Genomic DNA, 22,857 nt, shown 5'->3' with positions numbered 1-22,857 from the left:
TTTCTTATTACCTTGTACTCCACACTGAGCATAAACTAGATACAAGTATTGTTGCTTCTTATATAAATTCTTAAGGTTATAATCCTAATATTTAATACTACCAAAAGTTGCTAGTCATTATGTGACATAAATAATATATATGAAGGTTATCATGATAAATTCATATAAACCAACTTAATAATAATAAATATCTATTTATCTCTTTATATCTCATGCATGTATTCATTTAAGCCACGTCAGCTAATTCTGCATTTTTTGCAATGACTTAAATCGAAAAATGTCGTCGCAAATACTCAATGTCATGTCATCTTAACGATGTAACTAACGAAATAATTGCAGCGACTCATTTGCGACGAATGTCGTCGCAAATATAATTGCGACGACTGCTGATCGTCACAAAAATTGTTTTTGTGACGAATCAATTGCGGCGACAAGTTTACGACGACAAGTGGTCGCTAAAAATGTATTTGCGACGACTTTGTATTTTGGCAATGACTTTTTGTTGTCGCTAATAGCCCTTTTTCTTGTAGTGTCAGTAAAATCCTAATAATGCATGAATAAACTAGATTGGTCCCAAACCTTTCACTACCGCTAAATATTTCTAGTTTTATATTAGAAACTATTAACAAAAAAAAAAAAAAGGATGTGTATGTTTACGTGTGATTGCGTAAGGATGGAAACGTCTTTCATTATGAGAAGATAATATATTTTGTAGGACCTGATAAACACAAAAATCATGTTTTGTGTACACAGAACAACTTATTATCCCGTTAATACGAAAAACCAAATAATTGTTCTGAAAATAAAATTATGAAACGGTAAGTGGCACACCGATAGCCAAAAAACCTTAGACGAAAAAACCACGAGTGCCAATCAGACTAGATCAAAAAGAGGATGTCACTAAACACCGAATTACCTTTACCATGGTTGGAATTATAAGAAAGATCTAAACCAATATAGAAATCTCGATGTCTCTTCCTTCAAAGTTCTCGTCTTACTTTAAGTCTTCTTACTCACTCTCGGTCCAAGTGACATGCTTCAAGCGAGATTGATGAGTGACTTTTACTCACGAATTAAGTATCGTTTAGGCTTAATATTCAGTTGGTTCACGAGATTTTTGTGAGTTTTATGTGTTTTTTCGTGTTTTGATTCGCAGGTTAGGTGAAGTTTTGTTGATAGGAAGATTTGAAGTAGATTTGGTCTCAATTCGGAAGTTGGATAAAAGTTGGAACATCTTTTGGATGGAATATGAGCACTTAGGAGCCCTACAGCGCTCAAGGTCGAATCAGCACGTTTTGGATAGAACGGGCAGCACTTAGGCACCCAAGTAATACCGCTGCAGTGCTATGAGTGTGCTGCCGGAGTCCTTTGTGCTGGCTGGCAAACACCGCCTAGGCGCTAGGAGTGTCGCGAGGAAACACGTGTTTGAAGGCCGAAACATGTGGAAACTTAAGCCTTTTTGCCCCTTTGCCTCAAAACTCATAAAAAGGCATTTTTAGGGCTTTGAAGGGGGTGACTTTTTCTACAGACTCTTGGGAGATTTTGAAGAAGCATGAGGAGGAGAATTCTGGTACGGAGAACAAGACGGAAAATTCTAAAGACAGAGACGCTTGATTCTCTTCCGAATCAGTTTTTCTCTTTCTCTCTTTCGTGATAATGAGAGACATGCTTTTGTTTTTCTTTAATTTTATGATGAACTAATTTCTTTTCTATAGAGCAGAGATGTAGCGAATGCTTGATACTATATCTTGATTTTATATCATGAGGTTTCTCATGGTTCATTTGTTTTATTTTATTCTTAATGCTTCTCAATTGACTTGTCATTAATTGGATGATCGAGTATTTGAAACTTGACATTCGGGGGAGACGGAATTTTAGATGCGGTCTAAAAATAACACAATCTAAGATTTTATGGAGTTCGGTAGGCCTATAATTTCCTTGAAGCCTTATTGAAAGAACCATAGAGCGTGACAAATTCTTATTTAGCTTGATTTTGAATAGAGATATTAGAATCAAAATTTAGGAATTATTTTCACTCGGCACTCATGAGAGGGAGTTGAAATAACTTTGGCTTCTTGGCTTATAAACTAGAAAAATTAATTAGTAATAAATTTATATTGAAATGGCATAGTTGACTGCTAGGTGAAATCAAACCACTAGAATTACTCATATATTGATTTTTCCTTCATTTGAAATCTTGAGTTTGTTTAAATTCCTTAATCTTTTATTTTTATTTAATTCTCACAATTTAATTTTTATTCAATTTTCTAAATAAAGTTAAGATTATTTTAATTACAGTACTTAGCGAAATTTGATGACAATCCCTGCGGAAATGACAACATTTCTCACTAATTTTACTATTAAAAGTTGACACCATACGCTTACAGAATTGTTGCAAACAACAATCCGCCTTCAGATCCTCGTGGACTTACAACGGATTAACTAAAACAAAACATGATTTAGAGTAATAAATGAGGCCTAAGAACAAGCTCTAACTTTTCTCTCTCTAAAGCTCTGAAAACAACAAGTCACAAATTGAATTCCTTAAATAAGTTAAGCCTAGGTATGGGAAAGGTCTAGCTAAATATTGTTTGAGTTTAGTCCCTTAAGAATAAATGTAACACTGCTTTTCTGACATTTTGATATCAACAAAGTTTATTTATTTCATATATCTATATAATGTTCTTTTTACTTTCTATTAGTTGAATGTATGTTAAGAAAATTGGGAGTCTGAAACTGTCGTTCTAAATTTTTAGATCAGGCATGTAATGTAAAGAACATGCAGGGACATGAATCTAAAGATAATAGTCTAAATAATATGATTCACAATTGAGAGAATAAAGTTGGGCGCTTTACTCATGTTTAGATTGTTATGTTATCTCCTTCCTAGCGCGGATCACTTGTCTAGTCATCAGAGGTGGGACATGGATAGAGACATTGATATAGTTGCTAGTGATGGAAAATATATTGGATCAGACTAAAATTGAATTGTTTTAATTAATAATTTTATTTGAATAAAACATTTCACTTTTGACAAGTTATATGTGGTCATCTTAATCCTGAGATGAATAATAAACCTGTATGCTTAACTTGTATCCTTTGCTGTGCAAAAGGGAGATATCCTAACATTATGCGATTTGTGATGAACATGTGGGTGAACAAGTACTATCGTGATTTATAGGATCTTATTGTATATATGTCCATTGGGCCCTTTTGCTAGCTCATATACTTTTTTGATACGATGCAGCGTATTTCTTACATATTGGTAACTTATGTTATTTCCGTAAAAAGGTTCAAAGTCACTGGTAAGATCGGTGATTAATTCATGAGCAATTTATCAAGTGAATTAATTGTTAAATTAATTCTAAATAATTGGTTGAAATATTGTTTTGAGTTTTATTTAATTTGTGAAAGCTATTATATGACTGTTTTAAGCAGGTAACTTTTATATTATATTATTTGAATTAAAACTGAGGCTCTATGTAAGGTTCTCATATTCAATAAACTTGAGAAATAAGTTTTCCATGTCATCAATTGACCGAGACGTAAGATTTTTACGGGTTATGTGTGTGGACCGGTTGACCTGTGAGGGAGTTTATACACTCACAACACTAATTGACCGGTGGACACTGCTAACGTGTCAAACCAACTTAATGTGATTTGTGACGTGAGATAGATTTTAAGAAACCTAATTGTTGCAGGAATATGACTTTTTAAACTCTATAAATAATACAGTAAGTCTCATTATTCATTATATCACTTCATAGACTTTTTAAGGGCTCTTGATAAGCGTTCTTAAGAGGAAAAATTAATCAATTCTCAAGATTGATTTTTCCTTTAGCTTTCTTGCAGTTGGAAGGAGTTCAATTAAATATAACCAAGTGGTGAGTGTGCCACTTAAAGATTGTTAGTTTGCCAAATATGGTTGGTTCATATTTTTTAATGGGAAGTGATTTAATTCAGTAGTTAAGTGATGGAAGATAAGCTTTCCTTTATCAAGGAACTTAATTCCCTTTCATGAAATTAAATTCATGATTAATACTTATATTTCCGCACAAAAGGAAAAAAAAAAAAAAAAATAGAAGCACGATGATACAACTGGCAAATAAGAAAATTGCTTTTGTTGTATTGCGAGTTTCACTACTTATGATTAAACTCAGACGAGAACATAATAAATACCCTTTTTTGTCATTTTAATATTGTTCTGTTCATTCCCAAAAACTCCTCATATTTGACTGTAAACTACAAGATGGAGCGATACTCCCTAGTCACATAAATCTCTTCTTTATCTTGTCTTTTTCATATGCCCTCTTTCTGTACAAGCTATTACATAACTGTATTCATATTTCCACAGTTTATATGGTATAGACCATACCGACCTCCACAAGAGCAGCATGAGGGATGTTCAGCGCCACCGGAGGCTCACGGCCATTTTTATCGCAAAAAGTATACATCATGATCAGGAACCGCTTGAGGAAGTTAGAACCGTCGCGCACTGCCAAATGAGACTGTCCCAAGAAATATGCGGTGCCACTCTCCCTGGCATCAATCAGTTCTTGTAGCTCCTCCCTAACAGAGACCCGCATTTTCGGACTATCGGGAGGCAACATGAACCGGACCTTCTTTCTCTTGACAGGATGACAACTGCGCTCGGATATCTCACCCAGTGTACTCCTCTGATTTTCATCACATGGAAAGATTTCAGACCCGAGATGCGATTGTGTATCATCAAGAGGAACTAAAGCTGTTCCTTCTGGTGATGGCTTTCCAACAACAATCATTCTTCCTTCTGGTGAAGTCAGAGATTCGGCATCATTTTCTTCCAGAGATATGAATTCTCCAATTGAACGAATGATCTGCTCCTCAAAATCGTCCGTGTCTCTGATATGATCACAGTAACCATATCGTACAACACAGCGGTAGATCTTATACTCTCTGGGGCCAACTCTACCGATAAGATACCTCCTACTTGGATGAACAAAGGGCACTGGTAGAGACTTGAAGGACACAAAGATCAGTACTTGATGAAATGCAGGGAGATTTGTAATAAAGTGAGAGAAGAACGCTGGGATTCCTGTTACTATATCAGTGTAGATAAAGCCAATTCCGGGTACTCTGGAAACTCCAAGACCTGGACTAAGATCAGTGAGCCATTCGATGGGCACTTTGTTTTGTAAATCAAACTCATATTTCTTCATGGTTCCATAATGCCATGCAAGCATGACTGTAAATGATAATAGAAAAAGGACAACCAAATACCAGGCTCCCTTGTGAATGTTCAACATACATGCCGACACATACAAAGCCTCGACGAAGCCGAAAAATATTAGAAAGCAGACAGATTCAAGCAGATTCTTTTCCCAGTACAGAGCAATGACGAGTGACATAAGACACGTAGTTACCAGCATTCCAGAGACTACAGCCAAACCTGCAGGAGATAATATGAATTAGAAATGACTTCAGACAAGGAAATTTTTTAAAATGAACCAAACTCGCTTTAAGCGCATGTTATAGGCCTTTTATTAGCTTTCCTAAGAGATTGCAAATTACTTGTAGATTCTAAAGATACTTCATTGAAATATAATTAGCATAAAAGAAACCGTGTACTACTTCAAAACATCAACACCAATTAGAACCCTTAAGTCACTTGTGAATTTAGTAAAACCTTGTCCATAATATCATATGTAATTCTGGAAGTTCGTAGAACTAGAATATGTCCTCATTCTTTATAGGTAAACAAATTTATATAAGAAATTAAGGAGTGCAACCTCAGAATATTATCACAACGAGAGACATTGCTCAGCGCATTACCTGTTGCACTCCCAATTTTCATGATGTCATGAAAAGCGATAGTGACAGTAAGGCTAAGCACCATTAAGAGCCAGTTAATATCAGGAATATAGACCTGGCCGTGTATCTTATCTGATGTGTGAATAACTTTAACCCTTGGGAAACAACCGAGCGCCAGGCACTGGTTTATGATAGAAAAACTAGCTGTTATGGTTGCCTGGCTTCCTACAGCTGAAGCAAGAAGGGATAATGCCACAAAGACATGGCGAAGATGTCCTGCCATTTCCATGTTTTAAATGGTTAGCGACATACAATACAACGGCCTCTTTGAACATATTCTGATTTCATAAAGCGCATACCAGGCACAGATTCACTGAGATGATTAAAATCTTCAACATGCAAGTTTTTCGATATATATGCTGCCTGACCAGCATAGCATAAAACAAGAACTGGATAAATTAAGCATATGAATGTAATCTGCAATGAAAGACCACCAGCCATATGAGTTAAGAAGACAACTTAAGAATAAATGTAAGTGACATCCAGTACAAATGTTATAAATAGATAGAAATGACATAACCAATACCTTGATAGACTTCTTTGAGAAATGACCTAGACCTGCAAACATTGCCTCTGATCCTGTGAAAGATACAGCATCTCATGATGTAAACAAACTTCATTGAAAGAAGAGGAAGAAGAAGACAAAAATAATAATAATGAAGACTGATATCATAGCTTAAGCCATGACAAAAACCAACCTGCGACGCACAGAATGATGCTGCCGAGTGACCTCCAACCATTAACATGGGTATTGATGACAAATTTGCACATGTAAGTTGGGGATATTGCATGGAAGATATGTTGGTTCCAATGAAAAATATTATATATACCCACTCCACTAATAAATAAAAGCCATATGATGACAATAGGAGCGAAGATAAACCCGATCTTATGAGTTCCATAGTGCTGCAGCATGAAAAGACATACCAATATGGCACATGAAGAAGGAACTGGTACATCTGTGATCATTTAGATAAATAAAAAATTTAGAAAAAAGGAAAATCGGTAATAGAGATACATAAAACCATGGAAAATCTAGGAAACATTCATAAAAATACAAGTTTGCTTTATCCAAAAAAAAAGGGGGTTACAATCACATGATCTTTGCACAATTATAAAACAAATTGATAACTTGATATGTGGCATATACTCATCAGCCCATTACTCCATTTTAGAGTTGCTCTATCTTCAAAAAAGAGTAATTTCACGTCACCCAAGAAGTTCATCTCCAACCCATTAACTCCTAATCTAAAAGGAGTATTCCCAGTATATTCCTTTTTATATTCTTCTTTTACTACTAGTCTACTACTAATTCCCAACAATTTTGAACCAATTAAACACATATATACAGTACTGTAACGCCCTCTATAATTAAACATGTTTAATTATATTAAACTGTGGATTATTAGTGTACCTAATTTGATTTTCATAATTAATCAATGGACTTTAAGTTATTTTCAGTATTTATAATTTCACCCCAAAGATTTTTGGAAAACACACTTAAATTTTAATACATTTTCTCTTTTTTTTCCATTTTTCTTTTTCCTTTTCTTTTTTTTTTTTCCCCCTTTCCCTTCCCGTGCGCCCAGCCCCCCTATTCTCCTTCCTTTTCTTTTTTTTTCTTCTTTCTTCCCTGGCTCTCCCACGCACAGCGCCCAGCCCTCTCTGTCTCTCCATTTTCTTCCACCGCCGGCCACCTCCTTCTCCGGGCTTCCTTCCGCCGGCGTTCTCTCTCTCTCCCTTGCTCTCTCTCCGGATTTCTCTCTCCCTCTCGGCCGTTTAGCCGTGAACCACCAAAAAAAAAAAAAAAAGAAAAAAACGAAAAACAGAGAAATTGAGGGAGACAAAGCTCGAGTAACTGATTTGAGGTAAAACCCTTTGAAACCCACTCTTTGATTCGAATTTTAAGCTTAAGAAAGTTTGATTTTGATTAGATTTGAATAATTTTGAGTTAGGGTTCGAGTTTGAATAGTTATTATTGGAATCGAATGAAATTTGGGGATTTTTAGTTATTGGACTGGTTTAATTGATTAGAAACTGATTTTGATGGATTCTGGAGAATATATATTGAAATTGGACTTGAATTGCAGGTTTAGCATTTTTCCTATTTATGCCGGCATGCTGCCGAAATTTCTTTAGAAACTTGTTTTTTTAAAACTGAAATTAAATAGGAAAACCAAACCTATGGATTGGATTCTAATTTTTAAAGAACCCCCAAAATGAATTATAAAATTATTGTGAAATTTGGATTTGAGTCGAGGCACACTAATAGGAAACAATTAAACATGATTGAACTTAATTCGTTTTAGGAATGAGAAATACTTCCTAAGATATTACTTTTGTGATAAAGCTAGTGGAGAAGGTCAAGTATTAAGACTTTAAGGAAAGCGGCGGCTAGGAGAACTGAAGGCTAGCCCAGGTTTGACATCCGAGAGGTAGAATATTCTTGTCCATATCCTTTTTAGCCTCACTTTAAATGATTTTGGCCAATGAAAATGTTTTAGAACAAAACATGTTTAAAGAAAATGATTTTAAAGAAATAGTATGAGAATGTTATTAAGTTTTCCAATGATTTTGAAAATGAGATTTCAAAGCGTATCATTTCTTAAAATGAAATATTTTAAGGAATGATACAATGCATGGTGGCCTCAAATATCGGAATGTGGGAATCGCATCCTTGGGGGCAAGTCCCGAAACCCGTACGGATCCACTTCTTATTTAGTGGAATTATGGCTCTGCACTTTTCATTAGACAGACATTTTTACCGCTTCTTGTTTAGTGGTATGATGAGCTGCACACTTTCATTATACAGACATATTCTATTATGTGAGTATTTCTTTTTTTCAAAAAAAAAAAAAGAATGATCGGTTCCGGGTATACATCTTCGGACCGTGAGTACCTTTATTTTAAATGTTTTATAAAATTATATCCTACTGGGCCTTTCGCTCACCTTTTAATGTTTTCAAATGTATTAAACCCCTCCAGGCGACGTCAGAAGTAGTGCGGAGTAGGTAGCTATTACCGGCGACGTGGACTTGTTTCAGGAAAGCGAAGAGTTGTATTTCCTCTAATCCCTTATCTCAAGGCATGTATGAAAGATTATGGATTGTAAAATTAAATATTACTAGACTGTAGTTGATGTCACATTTACTCTTATTTATATTCATGTATGCTAAACACCTGTGGGAATTCCTGACATGATACCAGGGACGTAGTTTTAAACTGGTTTGGTTGAAAATTCCATCACCGTTCTTGAAATTAAATTTCTCTTAAATGCAGGGGCTTGTTTGGAAATACCTGGATGTTTTGAATTTAAAAAAATATATATATTATAATGTTTACAACATTATATGCTAATTATTCTCTTAAACAGGTTTAAGTTTCTAAACAAGCCTCCACGTCACTAACTCCGGTTTGGAGGCGTGACAAGACTTGGTATCAGAGCCATCGATTTAGAACCTTAGGGTTTGGAATTATGCATACATGAATGACATCAGGAAACCACTAAAACAGTCTAGCTTTCTTTTCAGATAAAAGAATGCCGCCGCGCCGTAGAAACTCTAACCCACCGGCGATGCCGAATGAGCAATTCATGGAAGCCATGTACACCACTTTCCAGGGGATGGCTACTAGAGCCCAAAATGAACGTCCCGCGGAGGATAGAAAACAGAACTATTTCCGTGAGTACAGGCGTAGTTCAATTCCTGCATTCACTAGCGCGGGTGGACCCAAGGAAACTGAGTATTGGTTCGAATCGGTGTCTAAGCATCTAAGTACCATAGGAGTACCGGATGAGTATTGGGTGGAGTTCGCAGGTTTTAAGTTTGAAAGTCTTGCAAGTGCGTGGTGAAAGCATATCCGGCGAATGCAAGATGTAGAGAGGATGATTTGGGAACAATTCGAAGCGCTCTTTAATGAGCAATTCTTTCCCCAAAGTTATCGAGATGAAAAGGCCATGGAATTCATGGGCCTACAGCAAGGGGAAATGAAGGTGAGAGAATACGAATCTAGGTTCAATGAACTGTCCCGTTTTGCTCCTTCCTTGATTGAATCGGAGCGCAAGAAGTGCCTAAAGTTCGAGAAAGGTCTTAAGGGTGTGATCCGAAAATCAGTAGTAGCTTTAAGGCATCGAGTCTACAGTGACCTGGTTGCAGCAGCCATCTCTGTTGAACAAGAGCACATCGCCTTCCTTCAGGATTGAGCAGTTTCAGGGAAAACTTCAGGAGGACCTCAAAAGAATAACAGAAAAAGCCGTGATCAAGGGCAAGGTAGTGAGGGAGTGTCTAGTGGTAGCAGTGGCTCTTCGGGAAGTGGAAAGAGTTGACCCTATAGCTTCAAGTGCCACCATTGTGGGAAGCTAGGGCATATAAAGAAGAACTGTCCTGTCAAGGGCCAACAGGTGAACCAACAGGCCCAGCAATCACCGCAGAATCAACGGGGTATTGCTCCTAGTCAAGACAGACTTCCACAGTTCACGCCTTTTTATCAGCCCCAGTTGCCTGCACATATGCCAATTCCTCCTGCACCGATCTTCCATCCGCCGAACTACTCTTATTTCGGACCACAGGCTTTCGTGTCAGTACAGTCTACCCCACCGCAGCAACAGTATAGGCCTGGAAACCAGAGACCTAACAACAACGAGAGAGGAAAGGGGAAAGCACTGGGGCAGATGCATACCATGGCCGGGGGTAGTTCTGGAGCTCATGCCAGAAACCCAGTCGTTGAGGGTATGGTACCTATCTCTCACTCTTTTGCACGAGTTTTGTTCAACACTGGTGCTACGCACTCTTTTGTTTCCACTTCTTTTGTGAAAATTTTGGGTTTGAAACCCGATGACTTAGAAACTTCAATGTTTATAAGTTCTTCATTGGGACGTGTGGAGGTGACTAGTGTATGTAGGTCGTGTGTGAGCACGATTGGAAGTGAGAAATTAAAGGCAGATTTGATAATCCTTTCCATGAATCAGTTTGATGTAGTGCTTGTAATTGATTGGTTGTCAAGATATGGGACGATTGTTGATTGCCACCGTATGAGAGTTACCTTGACTACCGGTTCTGGCACGATAGTAACGTATCAGGGAGGCGTTAACCCGGTTACTGAAGAACGACTACTGAGGCATAGTGTCGGAAGACGGCGAAATTTAGCTTGTTTCTCATTCCTTTCGGCATTAGAGGGTGAATCCGGAATCGCCGGGGAGAATGTTGAGGTCCCCGTGGTCGATGAATATGCGGATGTATTCCCTGATGAGTTGCCTGATTTACCGCCTGACCGGTAAATCGAGTTTTGCATCGACTTACTTCCGGAAACGACTCCGATTTCTATTGCTCCGTATCAAATGGCGCCTGCAGAGATGAAAAAGCTAAGGAAACAATTCGGAGAGTTAGCAGAAAAGGGATTCATTAGAAATAGCACTTCCTCATAGGGTGCACCTGTCTTGTTTGCGAAAAAGCATGACGGATCTCTTCGGTTGTGCATAGACTACCGACAGTTGAATAGGGTTACCGTGAAGAACAAGTACCCGTTGCCGATGATCAATGAGTTGTTCGATCAACTGGGAGGATCACGATATTACTCAAAAATCAACTTGAGATCCAAGTATCGTCAGTTGTGTTATGGTGCTCGGTTGGAGTGCATTTCTTGCCCCAAATTGGAGAAATGCAGCTTGGTTGGAGATGGCCTCAGTAAGATAAGACAAATTACAATATTTTTATTAAAAAGAAATAATAAGATCCATGGACCTTTCATGGGCAACGGTAAGCATATAGAAGTTAAAACAATGATATTTCAAGGTTCTAGGATGGCATAATCTATGCAGAAACAACCAGTTTATTGCATCTGTGGTCGCTTTTATCAAAACTCAAAGTATCCTTAAAAACAAACATACAATGACTATAAATAAATAAATAATGCATCTAATCTTATTCCATAGCAGAAGAGATACATTTCCCAAATGACTACTTCTGATAGATGCAAGGGAAACTATTGACAATTAACACGCATAATACAATCCAGAAACACATAATATAGGCAGATAGAGCCGCATCAATTGACAATAGACTAAAGTTAATTGGAAAACAATATGAAAAAATAAAAGTAGGGAGAAGATTCAATTTAAATAACACACTCAGATGATTAAGTACTCACATTCTTTTAAAGCTTTGGATATTGTCTTTTGTTTACTTTCCCGAGATGAAACTGGTAGAAATGACAAATAAAACTCAAGTGAGGAAGTGATGATTCGCAACGGAATTTTTTATTTTCACTAATTTAATCTACTGATATGCTTACATTTGATATCAGACAAAGATCTTCCAAAACCTGATGCAGCCGATAACACTGAAAAAAGAAACAGAGAGAGAAAACGATTATTTAAATTGAACAAATTAGGTCATGCTGCAAATAAATAAGGAAAGATGATGAGGGATGCCTAACCAGAAAGAGCAGGAGTAAGAACCCCGTCGCCAATTGCCATGCAGGAACCGAACAAAGCCAAAAACAACATCAGATAGTGGCTACTTTTATGTTTTGCAATAGCCCTTCTAGCCCTGGATTCTATCTTGATCTTGAAAGGACTTCCTACCTCGTAATTCATTACTTCATTTGCACTTCTATCATTTGGAAGTAGACCGACTTTAGCATGCCTGCACAAGATTGAGTACAAAGCAAAAGTACCCCCTATAGAATTGGTTAGAAAAAAATAAGCATTCAAGACTAAGCCTGGCAGAATAGATCTTATGGTTACACAGAGTAAAGACAATTACCCTCTCCATCATCATCAGCCCTGAGCACTATAAGGGCATACTTCAGTAAAGAAACTATGGTCATTGTCCAAAAGATGAAGGAGAAGAGGCCATAGGCAGTCTCATCTGATACAAAATCTTTTTGAGGAACTGTCCCAAAGACGTATAAAGGAGCAGTACTTAATTGGCCATAAAGCACTCCAAGGCTTTGAAATGAAAAAAGAAGTGTATGCTTCCAAGTCTCACTCTGTACATTATTGTATTAGAAATCACAAGTTAAAACTGATTAGAAATAATTCACTTGCATCTTTCTGCCATCTTATCAATTTGAATCAGTCCAAAAATGATTCACAATGATGGACAGTGTAAATTATTAAATGTAAGGTCTGATTAAGTAGTTGAAAATTAAAGGCACACTACACATCAGTAAATGAACCAAAAGGCTGAGGGACTCCGAAAGCCCCCAGCTCCACAACAGATAGAGGGTGGGCCCCATCCCTTATCTATATGTAGAGCTGGGGGCTCGCAACATTCCCTAGCTCTGCTCGCACACGGAAGAACCTTGGAGCAATAGTAGTCGTCAACTCACATTTCAGGATTGAACAACAAACTGAAGGCACACGTCCACTGTGGCTAACACAGAAGACATAATACTTTTAAGTGACGCGGAAGTGAATGCAAAGATTTCTCCAATACTGGCAGATATTATCCTAATTACTGATAATCAGGTGCTACTAGTCTGAGAGAACCTCATTCTTCTTTTTGGAAAAAAGAAAAATAAATAAATAAATAAATAAAATGCCACTGGTCTTACTTTTGAGTTGGTGCAAGAAATTCTACTGCACGTCTTCGTGATTTTTGTTAGAGTTGAACACAGATTTCATATTAGCAGCAATTAACTCGTAATTCAAACTTCATAGACAATTGTTTTCAAAATTAGATTATAAGATAAGAGAATTCTAAAGAGATAATTTCACTACTATAAGATTACATTCTACCACATATTCAATATCCAATTCAAGAGTCTGCTTTCAAAAGATTGTTTAATCTTTTTTTTTAGCACAATAGTAACCCCCTTAATACATAATATTTATCTTTTGTTTTCCTGAGTTACCAATCATGAACTCGTTCAGAAGTCTCCAGAAGGAAATAAGGAATGTCTACCAAATTATTATTTAGTTAGTTAACAGTGTCTTCCAAGATCTGGTACATGAACTAACAGGAATTAACAATTTGGCAAGGTCATCTAAAACCTTAGATTTCATCTAGCTATTATGCTTTCATTTCGCAAAAATCAAGATTTGAAAGAATTAATTTAATCTAACAGGAACAACAATTCATAACTGTTAAAACCTAAACAAGAACTAAAAAGAAGAAGAACAAATAAAACAAAGCAAAACAGGAGAATGATGGTTTAGATCTTATACTTTATTGTTACCATGAAATAATTGCCAAACAACCACATATAAATGGGTCCAAAACGTCTCAAAAGAAAGTAATAAGTAAAGTTGAACTAAAGTCAAACACCCCTGATGTAGGACCGGGTAGAAACCAATAATCTCAAAATCATTGATCATCAAAAGCCTGAATAAGAATTACAATCACTAATGTATTTACAGGCATCTAAAAGATAAACTACTAATTCAAAAATAATCCTACTAGATAAACATAATCCTAAAATCAAATTTAAATATTAAAACTAATCCTAAATCTAATTCGTAATCAACCCCATAAATCATTTAACAGAAACAATAACTTCAAATACCCAACACTAAAAATGTACTGAACAGATGTAAAGAACAAACAAGATTACCTTGAAGGGATGAGTGAAAGCAGTGGGACTCAGCTGAGGATCCATTTCTGTGACTGGGAATGAACATACAGAAACAAGAAAGAAAGAAAGAAAAAAAATAAAACCAAATCTTAAAAAGAAATGCGAGTAGATTATTTGAATAATATAAAATAATAATAAAGCGATTTTCCCAATGCGTTATGGATGGACGGACTTCACAATAAGAATGCAAAAAAGAAAGAAAGAATGAGACGGCAAGGGAAGGGAAGGGAATGGGAGGGAGGGAAACGCCGGACTGAGAGCGACCACTTGGTGTGAATGATTCCTAAAACTAATCTGTAATTTACGGATATTTTAGTGAGAAAACAAACATTAATAAAAAAAAACGGTTAATTATGAAATCAATTCACATGCCTTTCCGTTTGGATTTGGGTTTCGTGTAGGAAGCCCCCCACATGTCATGTGATTTATTATTGTTCCACCTTCCTCAACTTTCTCCCTTTATTGCTTTCATTCATAAAAAAATAGGGAGATTTTTTACTACGTGTGATGTATTGGTAAGTCAATGTCTCATTTATTTTATCATTTTAAATTTTTACAGTTAAAAATTTTTTAAAAATGTCATATTTAACTTTTTCTGTTACAGTTAAAAGCTCTTAAAAAATGTAACATCTCAGTTCGAATTGAAAACTAGAATCCGCGAAGCGAAAGAGGCTCCAGTTTTTTTAACCGTTAGATCTGTATATTCTTTAACTTTACGTGATTTTATGTAGATTAAACAGATAAGATATTTTGTCTACCCATATATTAGCGTACTAGAAAATGTCCCTTAAAATAAATTGATGAGAATAAATAAAACTTTTCAAGTTCTTTTGGACTGTTTTATGTACTTGATAAGTAGAGATCTTATATTTCAAAATATAAATTAGAGTGTGTAACATGACAATTTTGTGTAACAAATATTTTTAAAAAATTAACACCGATTTATAGGTGACAAATTTTTTCTTGATATATCTCAACAAAGTCATTATCAGACAGAATAAAATAAATGTTACACCCTTTTATATGTTATATGTATCCTTGTTAAGGATTTAACTCTTTTCTTCTTTTTTTCTTCGAAGTTTGACTAAAAAGGGAAAATAAGATCGATTTTTACAGTTTTGTTAATCCAAATAAAATATCAATGTTCACTATATGAGCCTATACAATAACCCAATTTGCCGCCCCTACGGAAAGATTTTGCTTTAGTATATTTAATATATTTAATGATTGTTTAATGACTTTGATTACAGTTTGGAAGAGTTCTTTGTCATACTCCACATCCAACCTACCTCAAATGATATGATATTCGATGACGTTAATGTAACATTCGTGATTTGCCAATTTGATTTTAGACGTAATACGTTTAGAAAAAAGGAAAAAAAAATGAATAAATAAAATGCATTTGACACGATGCTACTGCATAGGAACTTATGGAGAAGGTGCAAGAGATGCTGCTACTGTAAGGTGACGTTTGTTTCCTATATTCATCGCTGATTTTGAATCATAATTTATGATTTTTTACAGTATTTTTTCTCATAAAAAATACACGTAAAATGAGAATGGTTTTGAATCATAATTCTAAATACATAAACCAAACGTCATAATTATTGTTTTCTCCAAAAAAAAAAAAAAACCCAACAAAAAGCTTTCGTTATTTTGACGAAAGCTATGCATATATAAACGGGTCCTTTTGAAAAATAGGCTTAAAATGTGTAATGTATTTAATGAGTAGGCTCCAAAATAGAAAGTTTCAATGAGTAGGTCTCTTATTAAATGAAAAAATGTGTATTCCCTAAATGCCCTTCTCATTTTCTCTCAAATTAAAAGAAAAAACGTTTGAAAAGGAGGAGCTAAATCCCCTCCTTCGCTGGGCAGTCACGAGGAAACGTTGCCGGCCAAAGTTCACCGGTGGCGCCGCCTTTCACCGCCGGAGAATGCCCCTACCTCTGATATTCTCTCAAATCTTGTATTTTTTATGCTTAATTCATTGTTTGAATGCTGGGTAATCGTAGTTTGGTATTTTATTTGAAAAACCAACAAGAAGCATGCTATTTCATAGCCTCTTCGGAGTTGAGTAATCTGTAAAATCGAAGAAACTCACGTCTGTCATTTCTTTCCGTTCTGACTGGTGGGAGCGGTAAGAAACCTGAGTTCGGTCAGAAAGTTTTTACTAGTGTGCCCTGTAAGAAAATTGCCAACCGGTCTTTCCAGTAAGAAAGATCTGATCGGGCATAATTTTACCTCTCCTTAAGGTGACCCGTCGTTTTTCCCTCCCCATTTAAAGGATATTTTGGTCATTCACTCTTATCCTAAGAATAAAAAAAATGAAAATTGAAATTCTATTTATAACGGGTCTACGAATTGAATGGGTGTACATTTGGAGCCTATTGACTTAAAAAATCCACCAGATAGTTCCTTGGACAAAAACAAACATAAGTCTAGCCACCATTAACCTCTAAACTTACTGATTTGATCACTTAGCAAAGAGAGAAACCAGGCCGCAGCACTAGAGGGGCATTCAACGAGAGCATAATTAGCATATTATTATATTATTTCAACACTGCAAGAATCAATTCAACTTTTCAACAAATATCTAACTATTTATCCAAACTAATTCCACAAATTGAACATCAAAGATTAATATCCCCAATCAGCACATTACCACCGAATTCTTATACCCATAATCCGATTTCAAATTCTAATTGAAACCCATAAGTCAGTCAATAAGGGCTGAACAGTCGAGCAGTGATTGAGTGGTTCCGGGCCAACGTTGACGGCGGCTTAAGTCGAAGGAGCGCGAATAGGGCAGTGGGTCATGGAGCTTTTTGGCTGAGATTCACCGAGTGAGTTGCAAAGTTTTGTTCGTCGAGCCCCTCTGAAACGATTAGCGATGGCTTTGAGTAACGATTCGCGACGGACGAACGGATGCAAAACGGGTTGGTCGCGAATTTGTGGTGGCGCTTGGAGGCAATCCCGGCCAACATTCGAAATAAAGACAGTGGAGTCGAGGAGGTCATGCGTTTCCGATCATGTTGGATGAGGCGGTGTTGTCCGGGGAGGCGACACGCGGTGTTCGGCTGCGGATTGGGCACCGCCGCTTAGACGGTGTGGTGCCATTTGTTTTCTGTTGGTGTTCAAGCTTTTTTTTTTTTTTTTTTTAGAATATATTGAAGCTTTGTATTTTTTTTATGTTTCGAATAGTATGTGAGCGGTTACATTTTAGTTTGGTGATCTCTAATTTTCTTTGACCCTTCAATCGAAGTCTGAGGGTGTTATTCACTCTAGAAAAAAGTATATCCCTTACTATTTGCCCTATATTTTATAGGCCAATATAAAATCATATATAATGTACTATTGTAATCATTTAAAAAAAGAAGAAAAAAAAACTATTGTAATCAATTATGCATAAAAAAATAGATTTAAACTTCATTTATTTCACCGATTTAAATTTTTAATTTTAATTTTGTTACCGTTAAAAATTTTTATAAAAAAATTACATTTAATTTTTTCTGTTACAATAAAAAACTCACATAAAATCACATTTTAACTCAAATTAAAAATTTGAATAAAAAAATTAAACGAAGCCTTAGAATGTTGCCAGTAGCAAATAGTTAGCGTATACATATAAAAACATATACGTATACATATACGTATGCTAAAATACATGTAACATATACGTATGCTATATACATGTGTTTGTTCCATTGAAGCATAGTCGCAACTTTGTTGCAATATATAATAAAACGAAATCCGCATTTACAAAAGAACGCTTTTCCATTTAGCAGAACCGCAAACACAGCCTAGAACCGCAAACACAGCCTCAGTTTCACACCAATTCTATGCCATGCTAGTAGATTTTTGAAAAAAAAAAAAAATACTAGCCAAAGATCGACCAGACAACTGGAAGATGTAACCGAAGCAAGAGAAATTGAGTGCAAAACATCAAAGAAAACATATGCCCTATTGCGGCACAAGAAGCCGAAATAAGACCAGAAGGGACGATTAGGCCGTATAATGCCTCTCGTACCCTTTTCCATGAACCAGAAAGAATTATCCAAAACATAAAACTGAGTGTACTTTATTTGTCGGAAAATTTTAGTATGTTTTTCTTACTCCATAGTATCATAAGCCTTCTCCCAATCATCCACCACCTCAGAAGTATCTGTGCCAGTAATATTTCCTACGAGCTGCCTCGTTGGATTCACAACACTTGTGCTCGATCCCAAATTCGGATGCGTGCCACCTGTATTCTCCTTTGCCGAAACCTTAACTCCAACAGATGTGGGTGACGAACTCGAAGTCGTTTCGTGATCAAGAACACTCCATCTATTTAATGAGGCAGCAAGTGGCGCTTCTTTCTTCCAAACAGATGCCTGCACATCGGCAGAGCCACCAGATAACCACTCTTCACCACCCCAAGAATCTTCTTTCCAACCAGATTCCTGAACCACCACCTTCTTCCAAGGGTTACCCTTGGCCGTTCCCACTCCTCCCCATGCGTTGGTTCCTGAGGACAAAGAAGCACCAGCAGCTGGCTGCCCCAGAACAGCCCCATGGTATACCGATCCATGATCCAACCTCCTCATGGCTGTTGCTGCACGAGCAGGATCATGAAACACAGCCAACGCGTTCTTGTCATTCAACCAGACGAGCTCACACTCCCCGCCAAACCTCAGAACCAATGCACTTATATCGGCATCTCTAGGCAGATCTGGAAAAGAAACAACAAGCCTGGGATCCATGTCCACCAAAGGATCAAACGCAGGAGGATGGAGTGCATTCACGGTAGTAGTGCCCTTGACCCCAAGAACACGAGGTGGAGCTTTCGACTTTGGCGTAACATGAACTACAATAAAACGCTTTGGCTCCCATCCAGCAGAACTTACAGTGAGCTTCCACCTTTCAACAATTACCCTAATCACATCTCTCTTATCCTTTTGCATTGGACAGAAAACATGGACCTTAAGACCACTAGTAGTTCCTTTGCTCTTTCCAAGCACTAAATACTTGCATCTCTCCTCCACAGATAATACCCATTTTGGATCACGCCTATAGAGGTCTGTCAACAACTCAGAAACAACAGAGCTTTCACCAAAATGAAGAGCATCCAAGTTTGTTGTAGCTATATCAAAAGCATCTGCAAGAACTCGTTTCCGCTCCAACTTTGCACATTCATCATCACACATCAGCTTCCTCTGTCCAAGTGGTATCTTCTTACCACAGGCTTCTACTGGTTGAAGTGGCACTGGCAATTTCTGCAAAACTGAAGCTTCGTATACAGTATCAGTATTAAAACCACCATTGTTTCCCCCAGCATCACATGGAACACTTGCTGTTATCCGGCCACAAGAGCAGGTTATTGTCACAGGGAAGTTGCACCGTACATCGGGACAAAGATACGAGGGGTGACAAGGTGCAGTACATGTATGCCTGCAATCTCTCCTAGGAGCACCACATGTCTGCCCACAAGAAGATCTTAAACCTGGTTCAGATTCCGTATGAGCATCGCAAGGTGGCGGGTGACAAGTTCTTCCACAGGCATGCATACCGCATTGCCTGGTCTTTCCACATAGCTTGTTACATCTAATGTCCCGTGACCCACAAGGAATGTTCCTAAGAACAACATGTCCACCAATACACTCTTTTGCTACAGGCACCGAACAAGGGGGGCAGTCTCCAAAGTGGCAGCTGTGAGAAGATGAATGACCACAAGGCTGAAGTACTAAACATGGGAGTTGACAAGAAGGGGTTGGTGTTCCACAAGGCAATGGAGGTGGTAATGAAGTTCTCCCACAAGCACATGTTAGATCAGTGAAAATGGTTTCAAGGCAAGGAGGGCAATGGCCACTGTGGCACAACGATTGACAAGAATGTTGGCCGCATCTCAGCTTCTTACCACAGGACATGGAACAAAAGTGTGGATCCCAATCCCCCAAGTAGGTGCTGCTTGAATTAGAAAGAGGACAGCATCGCTCACTACAACGGTGCCTTCCACAGCTCTTCTTCCGCCCACAAGCCTTATCACAAGTAAATTTCTCATCTGAAGTAGTCTTATAGCATTCCACATATCGAGAAGTTGATGAACAGCGGCATTTTTGCTCCACTTTAACCAAACAAGGGGGACAATCACCAGCATGGCACACCTCTTCGCAAAAATGCTTCCGACAAGGAAGTGGCTTCTTGCATATTTGTGAACAGGTAGGGATTGGGTCTAAACAACTCTGCCGTTCCTCCTCCAAGACTGTTTTCCCACAGTGGCATGTCTTTGTCTTGCTTGGCAGCAAGTTGCACTCTCCACAGGAGCCTGGGTGGCAAACTTCACTACAGAAATGATTGTCACAATTAAGTTTCTTCTCACAAAGAGAAGAACATGAAAAGACCCCATCTTCAGCTTTCACCTCGCCCTTCAGGATCATGTCTCCACAAAGAACAACCTCCACCATTTTCTTGCAAAAACAGGAAGCACTGACCAGAACTTGACACTGGTCACAAGCACCCAAGTGACAAACCCGCTCACACCTATGACGACCGCATTCAAGAACCTTGTTACAGCGCTGACCACAAGTAAGAACAGACTTCCGATCAGAGCATCTAGTCGTAGTCGTCTTCTTTCCGCAAGGGCATCTACGAGGAGGGGCAAATGCTTTACAAGGCGGGCATGGACCCGGGTGGCACTGCAACACACACACATGAGGGCAAAGATCCTCCTCACTCTCTCCTGGAACAAGAAAATCCCTCTCAAGATGCTTCCCACAAGGCTCCCCACACGAATGGGGAGTCAAATACAAGTCAGAAGGTGGGTCAGGCCTCTTGCCACAAAAGCACACATATCGAATCTCCTTCAATGACGTGAGCTGCGCGGATTGACATCCAGGACACCGCCAATTAAACCCCTGATTTTTCTCCACAGACAGATCGACAGAGGTAGGCGCTCGAGCCCATTTCTTGATACAATTCAGATGGAAAATCGAGTAGCAGCTCGAACAAGACCAAATGGCTGCAGATCTCCTAACCATGTCATAGCAAATCATACACTCAACAGCACCCTTCATCAACTTGTCCTGAATCTCTTGCACAAGATGAGGCAAATTTACGTCTTTCAAAACCCCCTCATCCTCGCTTGTACTCCTCTCTTGAGTCACACTTCTCTCCTTCTCCTTCTTCTCCCTCTCCCTCCTGTGATTCGTCCAACGATTGACTTGACCCCTTGAACCAGTACTACTATTGTTCCCCCTGGACCGACTCTGAGATGTTGTAGAGCCGTGGTTAGAATCTCTTCCACCATTGCCAGTTGTGTTCGAGTCGGAGCTTAAAACAGGGTTTACGACAGTCATCGTGGTGGTGGCCCCTCTAGGAACCCACTCTTGACGGGCAGTTTGGGAAGCAAACCTAGTAGGCCTGTTATTGTCCCTTCGCTCACTCGAGACATTAGAACTCATGTTCTCCGAAACCGAGCCTCCAAAGCTTGTAGCCACCGACACCGGAAAGACAAAGAACAGACTCGAAACGGGTTTTTTTGTGCGAAAAATACCAAGAAATGGAATGCCAATCAACTGCAATAGAACAAAACAAAGCAATTGAGAAATTCTAATTAAAAGGGTTGGTTCATAATAGAATACTGGATAAATAGAAAACCCAAACATTGATTATAGAGTACCATTAAGATCAAAAAAATAAAAAAAATAAAAAAAAAAGGTTCCACTTCCGTCGAGCAACTGTGATTCCATTACTTTTCAGATATTCTCTGAGACCAAACAGGGAAAAAAAATTTATTTCAAAAAAATACGATTATCAAACCCCTATTATCGGTCCAAACACGAACATTACAAGATAAAAATCGAATTATGCAATTATTCATTGAAATCCTTACAATCGGCAGAAAACGAAATGCCCTAATAATAGAGGAGAAAAAGAAAAGGAAATTTACCTGATACAAAATGTTAAAAGACAAGAAGCTTTTCGCAAACTTGATCCGTGGGATGATATTCAGATGAGAGATTTTCCTCTCTTTCTTTCTCTGCTGGGTTAGTGTTTAATCAGAGATATTTTTCCTTTTCTTTTTTCTGTTTCTCCTTCGAGAAACGGACCCAGCAGCGTACAAGAAAAAAGAAATGCAAGAGATTATTATTTATTATGGTGCGCCGGGCTGATTGCCTTGGGGCCAAAGGAAATTTGGAAAGGCCATTTGCCACACCCTCACGTGTTTGACCCTTTTCCGTGATCCTCACTCAGTTTAGTTTTCTAAAATACAATCACCGACTTGTAACTAGAGAAAAAAAAAAAGAAAAAGAAAAAAAAGGGAGAAAACCAACAAGTCCATTGGGCCCTATTTTACCGATTGGTACTTCGGCCCCCAAGTCCAAGGAGCTATTAGGTTGAATTAAAGAGGGAGGGAGATTATGGGAATGTTTGAATGAAAAAACACAAGCCCGT

The 22,857-nt window shown here is 37.8% G+C and overlaps 2 protein-coding genes across 5 annotated transcripts; both read right to left on the bottom strand.

The window, feature by feature from the left end:
- Positions 1–4,124: 4,124 nt before the first annotated feature.
- LOC21402271 (potassium transporter 25) lies at positions 4,125–14,834 on the bottom strand. 4 transcript variants are annotated; one of them, XM_024162582.1, is made up of 10 exons: positions 14,404–14,834; positions 12,612–12,837; positions 12,283–12,525; positions 12,139–12,186; positions 11,995–12,045; positions 6,549–6,809; positions 6,377–6,429; positions 6,150–6,267; positions 5,812–6,066; positions 4,125–5,428 (listed from the first exon to the last, which is right to left on the bottom strand). In XM_024162582.1, exons 1-10 carry the CDS (start codon positions 14,446–14,448, stop codon positions 4,356–4,358), a joined length of 2,373 nt encoding a protein of 790 aa, XP_024018350.1. In that variant the 5' UTR covers positions 14,449–14,834; the 3' UTR covers positions 4,125–4,355. The 4 variants fall into 4 exon arrangements, with proteins under 4 accessions (XP_024018350.1, XP_024018352.1, XP_024018351.1 ...); XM_024162584.1 differs by having other exon boundaries at positions 12,139–12,168; positions 12,367–12,525; XM_024162583.1 differs by having other exon boundaries at positions 12,612–12,716.
- A 3,285-nt stretch (positions 14,835–18,119) lies between these two features.
- Positions 18,120–22,642, bottom strand: LOC21402268 (NF-X1-type zinc finger protein NFXL1). The gene is made up of 2 exons (XM_010093433.2): positions 22,352–22,642; positions 18,120–21,977 (listed from the first exon to the last, which is right to left on the bottom strand). Exon 2 carries the CDS (start codon positions 21,861–21,863, stop codon positions 18,534–18,536), a length of 3,330 nt encoding a protein of 1,109 aa, XP_010091735.1. The 5' UTR covers positions 21,864–21,977; positions 22,352–22,642; the 3' UTR covers positions 18,120–18,533.
- Positions 22,643–22,857: the final 215 nt, after the last annotated feature.

The sequence above is a fragment of the Morus notabilis genome, unplaced genomic scaffold, assembly GCF_000414095.1.
Source record: "Morus notabilis unplaced genomic scaffold, ASM41409v2 Scaffold274, whole genome shotgun sequence".
Classification (NCBI taxonomy): Eukaryota; Viridiplantae; Streptophyta; class Magnoliopsida; order Rosales; family Moraceae; genus Morus; species Morus notabilis.
Note: the sequence above shows the minus strand (reverse complement) of the source record. Positions and strands in the feature narration are given on the sequence as shown.

Coding starts and splice junctions, on each gene's coding strand:
- LOC21402271 (XM_024162582.1), bottom strand. CDS start 14,448: ATGGATCCTCAGCTGAGTCCCACTGCTTTCACTCATCCCTTCAAG. Junction 12,838..14,403: donor CTTTCACTCATCCCTTCAAG/GTAATCTTGTTT, acceptor AATAATGTACAG/AGTGAGACTTGGAAGCATAC. Junction 12,526..12,611: donor GGCTGATGATGATGGAGAGG/GTAATTGTCTTT, acceptor CCAATTCTATAG/GGGGTACTTTTGCTTTGTAC.
- LOC21402268 (XM_010093433.2), bottom strand. CDS start 21,863: ATGAGTTCTAATGTCTCGAGTGAGCGAAGGGACAATAACAGGCCTACT.